Below are 14,377 nucleotides of genomic sequence, written 5' to 3' on the forward strand. Positions count from 1 at the left end.
CCATTTGCTTCTCCACCCCTCCGCCGGGCCTTCCTCTCTGTCTCTCTCTTCCCCTCCCGCAGCCAAGGCTCTATTGGAGCAAAGATGGCCCGGGCGCTGGGGATGGCTCTGTGGCCTCTGCCTCAGGCGCTAGAGTGGCTCTGGTCGCAACATGGCGACGTCCAGGATGGGCAGAGCATCGCCCCCTGGTGGGCAGAGCGTCGCCCCATGGTGGGCGTGCCGGGTGGATCCCGGTCGGGCGCATACGGGAGTCTGTCTGACTGTCTCTCCCTGTTTCCAGCTTCAGAAAAAAAAAAAAAAAGATAGAAAATATGAAAATGGTATTAATACAATATCTTAACGCAAATTTCCATGCAACTAGGTCTCTGTTGATACACTTCTCACACGCACAACTATAGAGGAAGTGAGAAAGGCAAAAACAGGCCCTGGCTGGTTGGCTCAGTGGTAGAGCGTCGGCCTGGCGTGCAGGAGTCCCGGGTTTGATTCCCGGCCAGGGCACACAGGAGAAGCGCCCATCTGCTTCCCCACCCCTCCTCTACTTTCCTCTCTGTCTCTCTCTTCTTCTCCCTCAGCCAAGGCTCCATTGGAGCAGGGTTGGCCCGGGCGCTGAGGATGGCTCCTTGGCCTCTGCCTCAGGTGCTAGAGTGGCTCTGGTTGCAACAGAGCGGAGCCCCAGAAGGGCAGAGCATCACTCCTTGGTGGGCATGCCAGGTGGATCCTGGTCGGGTGCATGTGGGAGTCTGTCTGACTGACTGCCTCCCCGTTTTCAACTTCAGAAAAATACAAAAAAATAAAATAAAAATGAGAAAGGCAAAAACAAACCATCAACAGCTACAGCCACTGGTTTCACATTTATTTTTTCAAGTTTAACAAAAGAGGAAAAAAATCTCAAATTCAAGATTTTTCTTCAGAATAGTTTTATTAGTTTGCATATAGTTTGTCAACACTCAACTCTTTTTGTCCTACTTTGATACACAAATCCACTCATTCCTACTCATTTTCGCCCCATATTTCATATATTGTGACATTGTTGTGTGGGTTTACAGGCATCTCTAAGTTTGGAACCCTGAGGTTACTGCCAGCTGCCACGGCGACTTTCAGATTCCGCACCTTGGACACAAATTTCACAAGGTCCATCTCGAGCTGGGTTAAGGTGTTCAGGGCATAGTCTTTGCTGGGGGGAGCAGTTTTCTTTGGTGGAATACAAACTGAACAGCCTCGAAAGCCAGGAGGATTCCTTTCCTGTCGAGAAAGACATGCAGGGTGAATAACACTATTGGCTTTGTGGGTTTTGACACAGTTTTAAGGGAATTGGGCTCACTTAAGAGAAGCTGGTTCTAGCATTGCTCTAGTCCAGGGATTGGAAAAGTACGGCCAAATCTGGCCCACCATTTTTGACAGAGACAGAGAGAGTCAGGGACAGATAGGGACAGACAGACCATAAGGGAGAGAGATGAGAAGCATTAATTCTTTGTTGTGGCACCTTAGTTGCCCATTGATTACTTGCTCATTGATTGCTTTCTCATATGTGCCTTGATTGGGGGGCTATAGCAGAGTGAGTGACCTCTTGCTCAAGCCAGCAACCTTGGGCTCAAGCCAATGACCTCGGGCTTCAAGCCAGTGACCTGTGGGCTCAAGCCAGCGACCTTTGGGCTCAAGCCAGTGACCATGGGGTCATGTCTATGATCCCATGCTCAAGCCAGCGACCCTGCGCTCAAGCGGGTGAGTCTGCACTCGAGCCGGATGAGCCTGCACTCGAGCCAGATGAACCCACGCTCAAGCCTGAGACCTCAGGGTTTTGAACCTGGGTCCTCTGCATCCCAGTCTATAGCTCTATCCATTGCACCACTGCCAGGTCAGGCTTATCATCTGTTTTTATAAATAAAGTTTTATTGGAACACAGCCATGGTCATTCATTTGTATACTGTCGAGGGCTTTCAGACTAAAATAGCAGAGTTGAATCATTGCAAAGCTGAAAACATCTACTGTCTGGACCTCTACAGAAAAGACTTGCCAACACCACTCTGATCAGTTTGGACACAGTCTCGTGATGTGTGGGGTCTGTCTCGCAGAGGATAAGTGGCCATGTTTCTGTCTCTTTCCCCTTCTGAGAGTTTAGTCACTTTAGGAACAAGCTGTTACCTTTCCACACCTCTATCCCTTTAGGACAGGTCTCTACCTTTACTTGGGCTAACAGCATCTCCATTCAGTTCAGCAACATGTAATAAGTCAAACACTAGGGAAATATTTAATTTTTTAAAATATTTAAACCTGGCTCTGGGCATAATTTTGACCTGAAATATGCCAAGTTCTTAAATGAATCCTCAATTTGAAAAAACAAAAACAAAACCCCTCATTAAACAGGCTAAAAATATCATGCCAATTTCCCTTCACCCAATAAATAGAAGGTGGTCTTCAACTTTCAGTCCCAGCCTCACTGGGTTTGGGGATTATCGTCTTCCCTAAGGCTACACCAGGAAAAGGATTTACCAGCATTTCCCAGGACCATGAAGTATGGGTGCTTTGCCTCCTAGTTTCTTCTACTCAAGGCTCCTACCTATAGCAATTAAAACCTCTGTTTCTCCGAGTCTGAGACGGAGTCAATGTGTTTTCCTTACCTTACTCTTCTCACTGCCTCCTCGAAACTTTAGAATCATATACAGCACAACTACAAAGAAGAGCCAGAGCCATTTGCTGCTAAGCCAGCCTTGAGTGTGCTTTGATAGATTCTGCCTAATCCGAAAGTGCCCTTCGCAAGGCGCCTTCCCCTGAGGTTCTTTGACCTTCTCCTTCACAAAAGAAAACATAAAGGCGTAGCTGCAGGGCAAGCACAGAGTCAAGAGCAAGAACCATTTCAGCGTAGGCATGGTGAGCAGTGATGGGGGAGGAAACTGCTCATGGTGAGCCTGTTTGCCCTGGCACCTGGAGACAGGGTGCCTAGGGCTGGGCTGTGTTTGATGTCACAGAGGGCCCAAGGCAGGAGCAGCTCCAGCCATTGTGATGACAGCAGAAAAGGGGATAATGAGGCCCCCCAGTGGGCCAGAAGTAGGACTTCAGGGGAGATGGAGAAAGTTCCAGTAGGAAATAAAAAAGAGAGGACGGGATGATGGATTGCCATCTCCTCGCTAGTCGTTCTGTTGAACTGTTTGTTGAAACCAGACATTGTGTTGAACACGTGGCATGTACCCCTGTGGAGCTGAGAGCCCTGTGAGATAGATATTAAATTGGAGGCTACACATTAGGAACCATGGATGTGTATTGTTTGGCCTACATTGTTTCTAAAAATAAGTACTGGTATTTTCAATATTTAAATGTTGGGTGGGGGGTTTCATTTTTAAAATCCTAGATTTCTGGCTCCTTTTGAAAATATGGAAGATCTGAAAAGACTGGTCCCAATAGTAACTGCCCATCTAGGTGGTCATATAGTCTTGCCACAGTCCCCACCCCTCCCTATTGCTCCTCACTCACTGATTTTACCCAAGTGTGCAATCCCTGGGTTAATGAGGGATATAATTTATTAAAATTGAGATTAGAGTAGGGAGCTTTAAGATCATAGAACAACGTGTTAGGTTATGCAGGAAGGCTTTCCTGAAAAGGACATATGAGTAGAGTTTGAAGGATGATTAGGAGGGTATGAAGACCCCAACGCGAGGACACACAGCCTGTATGACAACCAAGGCTGATGCCAGGAATGTAACTAGGACTCACGGGCCAGGGTGTTTAAAACCATCAGCTCCTAAAAATGACACAGAACAAGAAATCCCAGTTAATGGAACACAAAGGTTGTCCTTGTCCCCTGGGTCATCTGATTCAGACTTATTCCTCCAGGAATAAAATGTTCTGCTGAATATAATCCAAGGGACCACTGAGTACCTTTAAAACGTGTTGAGCTCTAGCAACAAAGGAGGTCTCTAAGACTATGAGGAAGGAAGCAAAGGGGAAGATGGAGAGTTGATCTGTGCTGTAGACATCTAGAGAGGGACAGCGTGCTGTCTGGAGAGGGGTGGGATCTTCCTGCAGGAGTCATCTGGGCAGTGAAATCCATTCGTCCAGAGGGGCCGCTACTTCAGTTGCTGTTTGGGAATTTGCTGGCCTGCAATCTATGACTGCAGGCTGCAAGGTGTGCCCATGACCTTCAGGGGCTCATCCCTGAAATCACGACTGTTCCGGTCTCCCCTCACACTGCTTGCGGGAGAGCCATTCCAGGTGCTCCAAGCCACACCTGCAGAGCACTCGAGGTGCCCGGGTCTGCGTGTACCCTGCACGTGAGCCACCCCCAATGGTGCTCTAAGATTCGTTGGCCGTTGTGTAACGCAGTGAGGGGAAAATGGCTCAACTTACACAGATGTCCCCAAACAGAGATGTTCAGCAAGTTTTGTCCCATGCGATTTTTGTCATTTGGAAATGTTTATGTATATTTAATGACAGAAATCTCATTTTTCTGGGTTTACACTGTAGTTAAAAGTCTGAAGCCCTTTTCAGTAGGAGAGGACCGCTGAAAAGCAGGAAGAGGGTGGGGGTGAGTGGAGGTTGTGAATGCCACCTTGAGGGGAAGCAGAAGTTCTGAGGCTGAGGACACTGTGACTAGCACAGGAAAAATGAGTCAGAATGATCAACCCAAAATAAAACTGAGCACAGCTAAACTCAAGATTGAAGTCGGTAGAAATATAATGGCCATCAAAATGTCTCATGATGGCTGAAGCTATTAATTTGTAACCTTTGACTCAAAGAATTGCTGAATCGAGTTTTCTTTGTAAAATTAAAATAAAAAACTCATTGTGATAAAAGTTTTATCCAAATAAAAAAGGTACGGACTACGATAATTTAACAAAATGGAAAAAGAAAAAAAAAGAACAGCTAAGAAATGGTTTAACTGGGTCGCCAAAAAAAAAAAAAAAGATCTAGCTTGTCCAGGCGGTGGCGCAGTGGATAGTGTCAGACTGGGATGCAGAGGACCCAGGTTCGAGACCCCGAGGTCGCCAGCTTGAGCATGGGCTCATTTGGTTTGAGCAAAAGCTCACCAGCTTGGACCCAAGGTTGCTAGCTTGAGCAAGGGGTTACTCGGTCTGCTGAAGGCACATATGAGAAAGCAATCAATGAACAACTAAGGTGTTGCAACACGCAACAAAAAACTAATGGTTGATGCTTCTCATCTCTCCGTTCCTGTCTGTCTGTCCCTGTCTATCCCTCTCTCTGGAAAAAAAAAAGATCTAATCAGGTTTCTTCTGTAAAAGTCCACAACAAAAATTCATTGCTGTTAATATAATCCAATTAAAATGCATCTATATTCATAATGTCAAACCATCTCAGGGCCCCACCTCCCCGCGTGCAGAGAGGCAGAGAATGCGGTGGACTCAGCGGGCTGGGCTCCCCTCTAGCCCCGTCCCCAGAAGCCTCCGCGGCCTGGAACGTGATGTTACCCACCGTCTGACCCTCCCTCCCCAGCTCCTTTTCCTGCCGTTAGTGAAGGCCAGTGCCCTGGGTGTGGGATAAAGAACCAGCCAGTCACCTCACTAGGACAGTGGTCCCCAGAGAGCATCCAGAACTGATACCCGGGTCTCAATTAGCAGTCTCACGGGGAGTTTCAGTAACTGCTGACGCCAGCAGGTGACGGAGAAAACCCACCAGTTTTAGGTACAATTCCCTTTTGTATGTTCTGCTGAGAGAAAAGGTGGAAGTGACATGACATCATGGAGCTACTCTGGTCACTCAATTTTCTTACAAAATATCCAGGAAAGACAGAAGAACAAAAATAGATGAGAGAAAAGGCAGAATTGCTTTATTTTTGCATCAAATCGTCAGGTGCGTAACTCTCTCCTTTCTACCTCGAAAATGATACACTAAGGGAAGCCTGGCCAGTGCCCGACCCCAGGCCCGGCCTCAGCTGCCCCTGCCGGCAGACCTGCGGTCAGTACGTCCAGAGCTCGTCCCTTCTCAGGTTCCGTCTCACTTGGCCTCGCTAACCAACTGCTGGCAGCAAAAGCGTTTGAGTTTTAGTCAAAATGAGCCAAACACACAGCCACGAGGCCTCTGGAATCTTTAATGACTTCAAACACAGAAGTGCAGCCAGCACAGCCTTTCTGCTCGGGGAGAGGTCCGAGCGCGTCTGCCGGGGGAGGGTCGCGGGGCCCCGGGGCCTCAGAAGCAAGAGTGACCAGGCCAGCACCAGGGTTGGAGGCCCAGCGTGATGACACCATGCAGGCCCCCACAGCGCCCGCGTGGGCGGCCTGGCCTCAGAAGCAGTAGGACGTGTGGGTGACCCAGTGGGCCGACTCCTCCTTGGAGCGCTTGGCGGAGCTGTGGGTGGTGAAAATGGACTTGTACGCTTCCGACTGCTCGCCGTCGGCGATGGAGCGCTTTGTGGCGCCACCGGACGGCTTCACAAGTTTTCCAGAAGAGCTTCCATTCACTGTTGGGAAAATGAAAAGCCAAACATTACATGGCTGGGACTAAAGATCATTCCACATACCACATTCACAAAGGGAGAAAAGTATTCCTGTTACTCCTGGGAATTTTCCTCCTTCTCTCTTGGGACGAAGGTGGAAAAGCATCGTTTCAATCACCAACTCCTACAAGCAGATGAAGCTGCGGCAGAGAGAGCCATCGTGTAAAACCACACTGACTCCCTGCCATGCGCTCACTGGTCCCAGCTCCAGGCGGCCTGAGTCAGACGCTCCGCACGAGGCAAAGTGGAGGCCCGGGAGGCGGAGGGATCTCTCCTGGCCGGCAGCTACTATGTGGCGAGTGGGAATGGGGACCTATTAACCATTGCGGAAGCTACTTGCAACATAAGAGAACACACTCTCTTACCCAAAGAACAGTTGAGAGTTCCAGGAGAAACGCGCTGGACTCTGGACCACATGCCGAATGGCTGAGAACCTGGGGGGGCAGGGAGGCTCGGAGTGCCGTGGGGTGCACACAGACCCCAGCCTTCAAGGGACCGGGCCATCCCTGCCCTGCGCCCTGCGCCTCGGCCTCTAACGAGCCTCTGGGGCATGTCTGTTTGCTCGGCACCAAGTGTGTACTCGACAGGACACTGAACAAGTGGCACTTGTGCCCGGACTTCTTCAGTCCTGACAGGCTCCTGCTGGGGGTAACCCGGCTGCTCCTCAGCGGCCCAGGAGAGCTCAGTGAACTACTCAGGAACATGACTTCAGAGCGCCTCAGTTTCTGAGTTCAGTGCAATAAACTGTGAGATAGCCTCTGGGTCTCAGTGGGACCCACCTGCACTTCTGGGAGCTGGGCTGATTTTCTTCTCCCGGGAGTCAAGGCTGGGTTCTTCAGGCTTCTCTGTCTGAACTGTGGATGGCCCTGCGGGTTCTGTAAAAGCAACAAAGGAAGTAAAACAGAAACAAAAGCATGAACTTCTACACACGCCCTGCAGCTTATTTTGCTAAAGTAAGGTCCTCTTTTAGCATCTCACCTTCACTGACGTCGGTTTTGGAGACAGACTCTGCCGCCTTCGGTTTCTTTGCTTTCTGTAAAAAGAGGAAGCTGGAGGTGTGACAGGTCCCCTCGACACCGGGTTGCCCGCCACCCCGACAGCCTCATGCCAGGCCCGCAGTTCAGGCCAGGCGGGTGTGCATTCTGAAGGTGACCTCATACACCACTAAGTCTAAACCTGGACAATCTGCCTCACACATGAATATATCTGTAGAGATCTACTTAAATTTTACATCCAGAAATCACATTCTCTGAAATTTTACTGAAGATGACAGATTTCAGTGGTAAGTCAATGTTAATGGTAACTCTTGTACACAAGGGCAGTTAAATGAGTAATAACGGCACATTAAATGAGTCCATAACGGCACATAAAGTCCAGCCAGCATAAACATAAATTGACTCTTAACCATTCCAGGACTTTTTCAAAGTTGTCAAACTGCTTTGATATTTGCTTATTTAACTATTAGGACCTGAGGCTTATGCAGAAGGATACCTTGGCCAACTCTCCTAAACTCTGGATTACTCTTGTTAGATTTTTAGGCATTAGAATTCTGTTGCTCTTAATAGTGATATGGGTCAGAAAAAAGATTTTTTTTTAAATTTTTTTTAAAATTTATTTATTTACTTTTTTTTTAGATTTTATTTATTCATTTTTATTAGAGAGAGAGGGGAGAGAGAGAGAGAAGGAGAGATAGAGAGAGAACAGGGGGAGGAGCAGGAAGCATCAACTCCCATATGTGCCTTGACCAGGTAAGCCCAGGGTTTTGAACCGGCGACCTCAGCATTCCAGGTCGACACTTTATCCACTGCGCCACCACAGGTCAGGCCAGAAAAAAGATTTTAAATATGCAACTAACTACCCTAAGACCACAGAGCTGGGTTAGAAGTGATTCAATCACAAAAAGGATAACTAGGACCTGTTCATTCAGAGAATTTCCTTTAAAATACCATTTGCCTCCTGACCAGGTGGTGGTGCAGTGGATAGAGCGTCAGACTGGGATGCGGAAGGACCCAGGTTCGAGACCCCGAAGTCGCCAGCTTGAGCGCGGGCTCATTTGGCTTGAGCAAAAAAACAGCTCACCGGCTTGGACCCAAGGTAGCTGGCTCAAGCAAGGGGTCACTCGGTCTGCTGAAGGCCCGCGGTCAAGGCACACATGAGAAAGTAATCAATGAACAACTAAGGAGTCCCAACGAAAAACTGATGATTGATGCTTCTCATCTCTCTCCGTTCCTGTCTGTCTGTCCCTATCTATCTCTCTCTCTGTCCCTGTAAAAAAAAAACAAAACAAAAAACCATTTGCCCAAGTAGCCAAAAACTGGCACTACAGATACACAGCCGAATTATTTCAGAAGGTTCCCATCACCAGACAACATGGGGAAAAGGTCCTTCTCGGGCAGTAGCCTTGAACTTATAATACATACATGCAAAGTGATTTGTAACAATGGAAGACATAAAAACCTCTGTTCATTCACACTCAAATCCGAGGAGAATACGTAGTCCTCAAAGAAAGAGAGCTGCTGAGAGCTGAGGTTGGGTCACAGCTGTGGTTATTTGAAAAGCACAGCAATAAGGAGTCAGGGGAATGCTGCCCTGTCTCTCGCTGTGAGTCTATTTGGGAAATATTTTGGTGTCCTGGTAGCAGTATCCAAGAGGCATTCCCAGAAGCTCTGGTGAGTGCTTTGTGGAGAGGGACACGTTAGTCCCCCAGGGCTGGGAACAACTTGGCAGGAAACCTGGAACACGGCAGACAACTCATTATAGTCAGGTAGTGAACGACCACACACATAACTCCAGGACCTTCTGCTGAGAGACAATTTTCCTTCTGCTTTTCAAAAACTGAGCTTGATCAACAAAGAACAAACAGATCCTTTTTGGTAATTGTCCATTACCAAAACTATCTCAAGCTTTTTCCTTCTTTTTGCTTGATAATAATGGAATCACAGTAACTTTGAAAATCAACTTGGAATGAATGCACGTAGATAGATCTGCTTTTAAACCTGCATTCAGCCCTTTAAATATGTCTCAAGATTGTTGTACTGACGTGACATCTGATGAAAAAACTGCTCTACAGAATACTTCTAGTAAATCTGAGGACAAGTTTGGGCACAATTCCTTGTTACTACAGAACCATTTACAGGCATTATTTATTTTCTACCTAAGTACAGTGATAAAAGGAGGAAATGCAGATGGATTTGGCTCTGGATTCCTACATGATAACAACAGCGCTCCCACATTCACCAGCGCCAGCCTTCAGCCTTTGACTATGAATTATATTACTGTGGGGTGGCACGGTCCCTGCCCCTTCCTCTATAATGATCAAGACAAAGAAACTGAAAAATCTTTACTTACTGTATCACTGCCAATTATTTTTTCAGTTTTATGTTCTCAGGATATGGAAACTAATATTTTAATATTTCAAGTATTCTTTTGTCTTAGTTATCACATGAAGTGATCTTAAAAAAAAAAAAGGCCTGACCAGGTGGTGGCGCAGTGGATAGAGCGTCGGACTGGGATGTGGAAGGACCCAGGTTCGAGACCCCGAGGTCGCCAGCTTGAGCGCGGGCTCATCTGGCTTGAGCAAAGAGCTCACCAGCTTGGACCCAAGGTTGCTGGCTCCAGCAGGGGGTTACTCGGTCTGCTGAAGGCCCACGGTCAAGGCACATGTGAGAAAGCAATCAATGAACAACTAAGAAGTCGCAATGCGCAACGAGAAACTGATGATTGATGCTTCTCATCTCTCTCCGTTCCTGTCTGTCTGTCCCTGTCTATCTCTGCCTCTGTAAAAAAAAAAATGGCCCTGGCCAGTTGGTTCAGCAGTAGAGTGTTGGTTAGTGTGTGGAAGTACCAGGTTCAATTCCTAGTCAGGGCACACAGGAGAAGTGACCTTCTGCTTTTCTACCACTCTCCTTTCTCCTCCTCCCACAGCCATAGCTCAAATGGTTTGAGCAAGTTGGCCCCAGGTGCTGAGGATGGCTCCATAGCCTTGCCTCAGGTGCTAAAATAGCTCTGTTACCGAGAAACAGCCCCAGAGAGGCAGAGAATTGCCTGGTAGGGGGCTTGCTGGGTGGATCACAGTCGGGGGGCATGCAGGAGTCTGTCTCTGCCTACCCACCTCTCACTCAACATAAAAAAAATGAAAACTTTGCCATTCACAAAGACTAAGGCTATCATCCAGAATCAATGGCACACTGAATGAGTTTTTGGCTGATAAACTCTTTGGAGCCTGCTTGGTATGTCAATCCACAGTTCTACTGCTTATGGAAATGGATTCCAAACCAGGGGCCATGAACAAGGCCTTCAAGCTGCACACCCACCTGGAGCTCCAGCCACCCTTCTGGAGAGCTGAGGCAGCACTCACACCTGGGCTCCCTGTGGGAGGCTGAGGAAGGCCAGGAAGGCAACAGAGGCTCCTGGGCTGCCCACACCTCCAGGGACTCCTGGGACCCCTGGGACACTCAGCTCTGGGCAGCCCGGGCTCCTGGGCTGCCCACACCTCCAGGGACTCCAGGGACCCCTGGGACACTCAGCTCTGGGCAGCCCGGGCTCCTCAGCTGTGCTGGGCACTCTTTCTTGATTTTACAAGCCATGAACCCTGAGTATCTGTGGGGGGCTTCTCCTGGGACCCCCACGACACTCAGATCTGAGGATGCTCAGTCCCTAGTCCCTTGCACAAAACGGCATTTATGTAAAAGGTACTGGCATGACCCACATCTGCAGAGAGGCTGTAGCAGGGTGTGCCTGCCCACCACTTCTTTCGTGTGGCTTCAGCACATGCTCAGTATGTTCGGCTCTGCTTTCTGAAACTTTCTGGGATCTTTTCTCCCTGCATATTTTCAATCCAAGGTTGGCTGTGAACGCACTGATGCAAAACCTGCGGAAATGGAGGGCCGACCGTACTCTTAAATCAGTGGGAGCACAGAAATCATGGTGGCCGCCGTTCCCTCTGTCCACCCTCCTGACAATGCCCTCCCTCCAGGCCCTGTCACAATTCCCGTTCTACGCAAGTACAGCCACTGACAAAGACGCTGAGTGAGGAGAGAAGCCCTGTGCCCAGTGACGGTGTGGCCGGGCCAGGACTGGAATCTTCTAGAGCCCAGGCCCCTCCAGGTTGTAAAAAGCGCCTGTCACTGCAGACCTGAAGCAGCGCCAGCATGGGGTGGGGGCAGGGCTGGGGGTGGTGGTGGTGGTTTGGCAGGCGGAACCTGGGAGCCAGACAGACCCGGTGGCAGAGGGACACAGGACTCCCGTTACCTTTCCCAGCCTCGCCCTCAGCCTTCTCTCCTCCATCCTGCTCTTCAGCGTCTCCACGTCCTCCTTGGTGCCATTGAGCACAATGACGTCATCCTCCTGGAAGGCCGCCCCACACTGGAGAGCAAAAGAAGACACAGTCCATCACCAGGCGGGCAGCGCCCCTCAGACCCTGGCTCCAGTCCACACAGCCCTCGGCTCCTGCCGTCCTGCCGCCCCCTTAGCTGGGTTAGTTACTGTGGTTCTGTCTCCAGAACCATTGCTCTAGGCCAGCTCCTTTTCTAGGGTGGGTGTGGTACGTCCTCGACTGAAAAGTCCCTCCTTTAAGCCCCAAGTCCTAAGTTAGGTGCCGCAGAGAAGCTATATGAACAATGAGCAGGTGCCCACTACAGTGTCCGGCCAGCAGCCAGGACCACCGCTGATGAGAAGGAGCTGTTTTCGTCATCACGCAGGGAGGCCGAGGGGGGAGGTCCCCCCAGGACGCCCCACACTGTGGGAGCCGGGGCAGAGCCTTCCGCTGGGGGTGTCCTCCTTGGAAAGGGGAGGAAAAGAACCTGTGGGAAGAGTCAGGTGGTGGGTGACGCCCATGGGGCTGGGGCCATGGCATCGGTAACCCTCCTGAGGACACAGCCAAGGCGGGAAGGCGCCCCTGGTTCCGAGAGCCCCACTCTCCCCTTGGCTACTGTGGCTCCCAGTGGCGTCTCCCCAGCACGCCTCGCAGCTCTCTCCTCTGGATGCGACTACAGACTCTGTCCTGCATACTGGATGCCCACGGCTGTATTTTTAAAGTCGATTAGCCACTAACAATAAAAAGTTGGAAACCTCTCACATTAAGAATTGAGATGTCTTGGTCTTTCTCTCCAAAATTTAAAAGATCCACTAACCCCAGACCCAGGTCCTCAACGCCTCAACTGCCTGGACCGGAGCAGGGGTGCCCCTGAATACGGGGCACAAGACTCCCCCACTGGCGACAGGCCCTGTGGCTTGTGTGTGGTGTGGGCCTGGCCGTGGCAGACTTCTGCCTAACCCCAGGAACTGGAGTGGAGTGGCCCATCCCTGGAGGACAAGTGAAACCAGGGCAGCAGGTTTCTGTCACCATGACCGCTGCCAAGCTAAAGGGCAGAGGTCACTTTAGAAAGGGGGGACAGGCTGCTTCAGAGACACAGGGGCGCAACAGGACTGACCTCTCTCTGCTTTGACGTACGCACACTATAAAAAACACCCGTGTTTACCTGCAAATGCACTTTTCTAAGTTTACTGTTACTGCACAGTTAAAGTCATATATTTATTTTAAATTCTGCTTCCTTTTACCACTTTTAACTTAGATGTCCAAAAAACAGGGGAAATGGTCAAACAGATCATAACACATTCCTAAACAGGAGGAGTACATAGTTATTTTAGAATTTTGTTTTTAACCGAGACAGAGTGTGTCAGAGAGACAGACAGATAGGGACAGACAGACAGGAAGGGAGAGAGATGAGAAGCATCAATTCTTCGATGCTGCACCTTAGTTGTTCATTGATTGCTCTCTCATGTGTGCCTTGGTGGGGGAGCTACAGCAGAGCAAGTGACCCCTTGCTCAAGCCAGTGACCTTGGGCTTCAAGCCAAGCCAGCAACCTTTTGGCTCAAGGTAGCAACCATGGGTTATGTCTATGATCCCATGCTCAAGCCAGCGCCCCTGCGCTCAAGCCAGGGAGCCTGTGCTCAAGCCAGCGACCTTGGCACTTCGAACTTGGGTTCTCCATGTCCCCGTCCGATGCTCTATCCACTGTGCCGCCGGCCTGGTCAGGCTCCTGCAGAATTTCTGACAGCACAGAATATCCTTACCATATATTTAAAAAGAGCAGACTAGAAACTGCATATTCCTATGTCCCCTGGATGTGGATTTTTTAAAGGAAAGCACTGGAAAAAAGGCCATTCATGTCCAATAGTCTATTTTGTAAATTACATGTATATGTGCTATGTCCACTTTATTTATTAAGGTTTTCATTAAAAAACATTTTAATTATTTATTTATTCATTTTAGGAGAGAGAGGGGGGGAGAGAGAGAGGGAGAGAGAAAGAGAGAAGTGGGGGAGGAGCAGAAAGCATCAACTCCCATATGTGCCTTGACCAGGCAAGCCCAGGGTTTCGAACCAGCGACCTCAGCAGTCCAGGTCAACGCTTTATCCACTGTGCCACCACAGGTCAGGCCTCATTAAAAAACATTTTAATTTAATTAACTTGTACAAGCAGTTGATACATTATGCCTTTTAACCTTTTCCTCACCTATTAGCCTTCTGTACACTGATTACATGGTGTCCCCCACCCCCACAAGTAAGCCTGGTTTTCAGTTGTGTTTTCCTTAGAGCAGCGGTTCTCAACCTGTGGGTCTCGACCCCGGCGGGGTCGCCTAAAGCCATCGGAAAATACATAATGCATATCAGGTATTTACATTCCGAATCATAACTGTAGCAAAATTACAGTTATGAAGTAGCCACCAAAATTATTTTTTGGTTTGGGGTCACCGCAACATGAGGAACTATATTGCAGGGTCAGGGCATTAGAAAGGTTGAGAACACTGCCTTAGAGCCACAGGAGTGGGAGGCTGTACACAGGCAGTACCGTGGTTTCTGCAGTTTTTCTTTCTCTAGGCTTTTTAGCTTAGAGACTCTCCCTCCTTCCAGGTTAAGGCCCTGAGGTAA

General features: G+C 49.1%; 2 protein-coding genes across 2 annotated transcripts in view; both read right to left on the reverse strand.

Moving 5' to 3' along the window:
- Window positions 1-940: 940 nt before the first annotated feature.
- On the reverse strand, window positions 941-2,867 carry FAM209A (family with sequence similarity 209 member A). The gene is made up of 2 exons (XM_066387435.1): window positions 2,619-2,867; window positions 941-1,242 (listed from the first exon to the last, which is right to left on the reverse strand). Exons 1-2 carry the CDS (start codon window positions 2,865-2,867, stop codon window positions 991-993), a joined length of 501 nt encoding a protein of 166 aa, XP_066243532.1. The 3' UTR covers window positions 941-990.
- A 2,890-nt stretch (window positions 2,868-5,757) lies between these two features.
- The window catches only part of RTF2 (replication termination factor 2), a 28,022-nt gene continuing 19,402 nt past the window's right edge, over window positions 5,758-14,377 (reverse strand). The window contains exons 6-9 of the mRNA XM_066387434.1: window positions 11,696-11,809; window positions 7,424-7,478; window positions 7,225-7,320; window positions 5,758-6,409 (exon numbers count right to left, since the gene is read on the reverse strand). Of these exons, the coding sequence (XP_066243531.1) occupies window positions 6,234-6,409; window positions 7,225-7,320; window positions 7,424-7,478; window positions 11,696-11,809 (441 nt within the window). The 3' untranslated portion in view covers window positions 5,758-6,233. The remainder of the gene's footprint in view (window positions 6,410-7,224; window positions 7,321-7,423; window positions 7,479-11,695; window positions 11,810-14,377) is intronic.

This window comes from Saccopteryx leptura, chromosome 5 (assembly GCF_036850995.1).
Source record: "Saccopteryx leptura isolate mSacLep1 chromosome 5, mSacLep1_pri_phased_curated, whole genome shotgun sequence".
In the NCBI taxonomy this organism is placed as follows: Eukaryota; Metazoa; Chordata; class Mammalia; order Chiroptera; family Emballonuridae; genus Saccopteryx; species Saccopteryx leptura.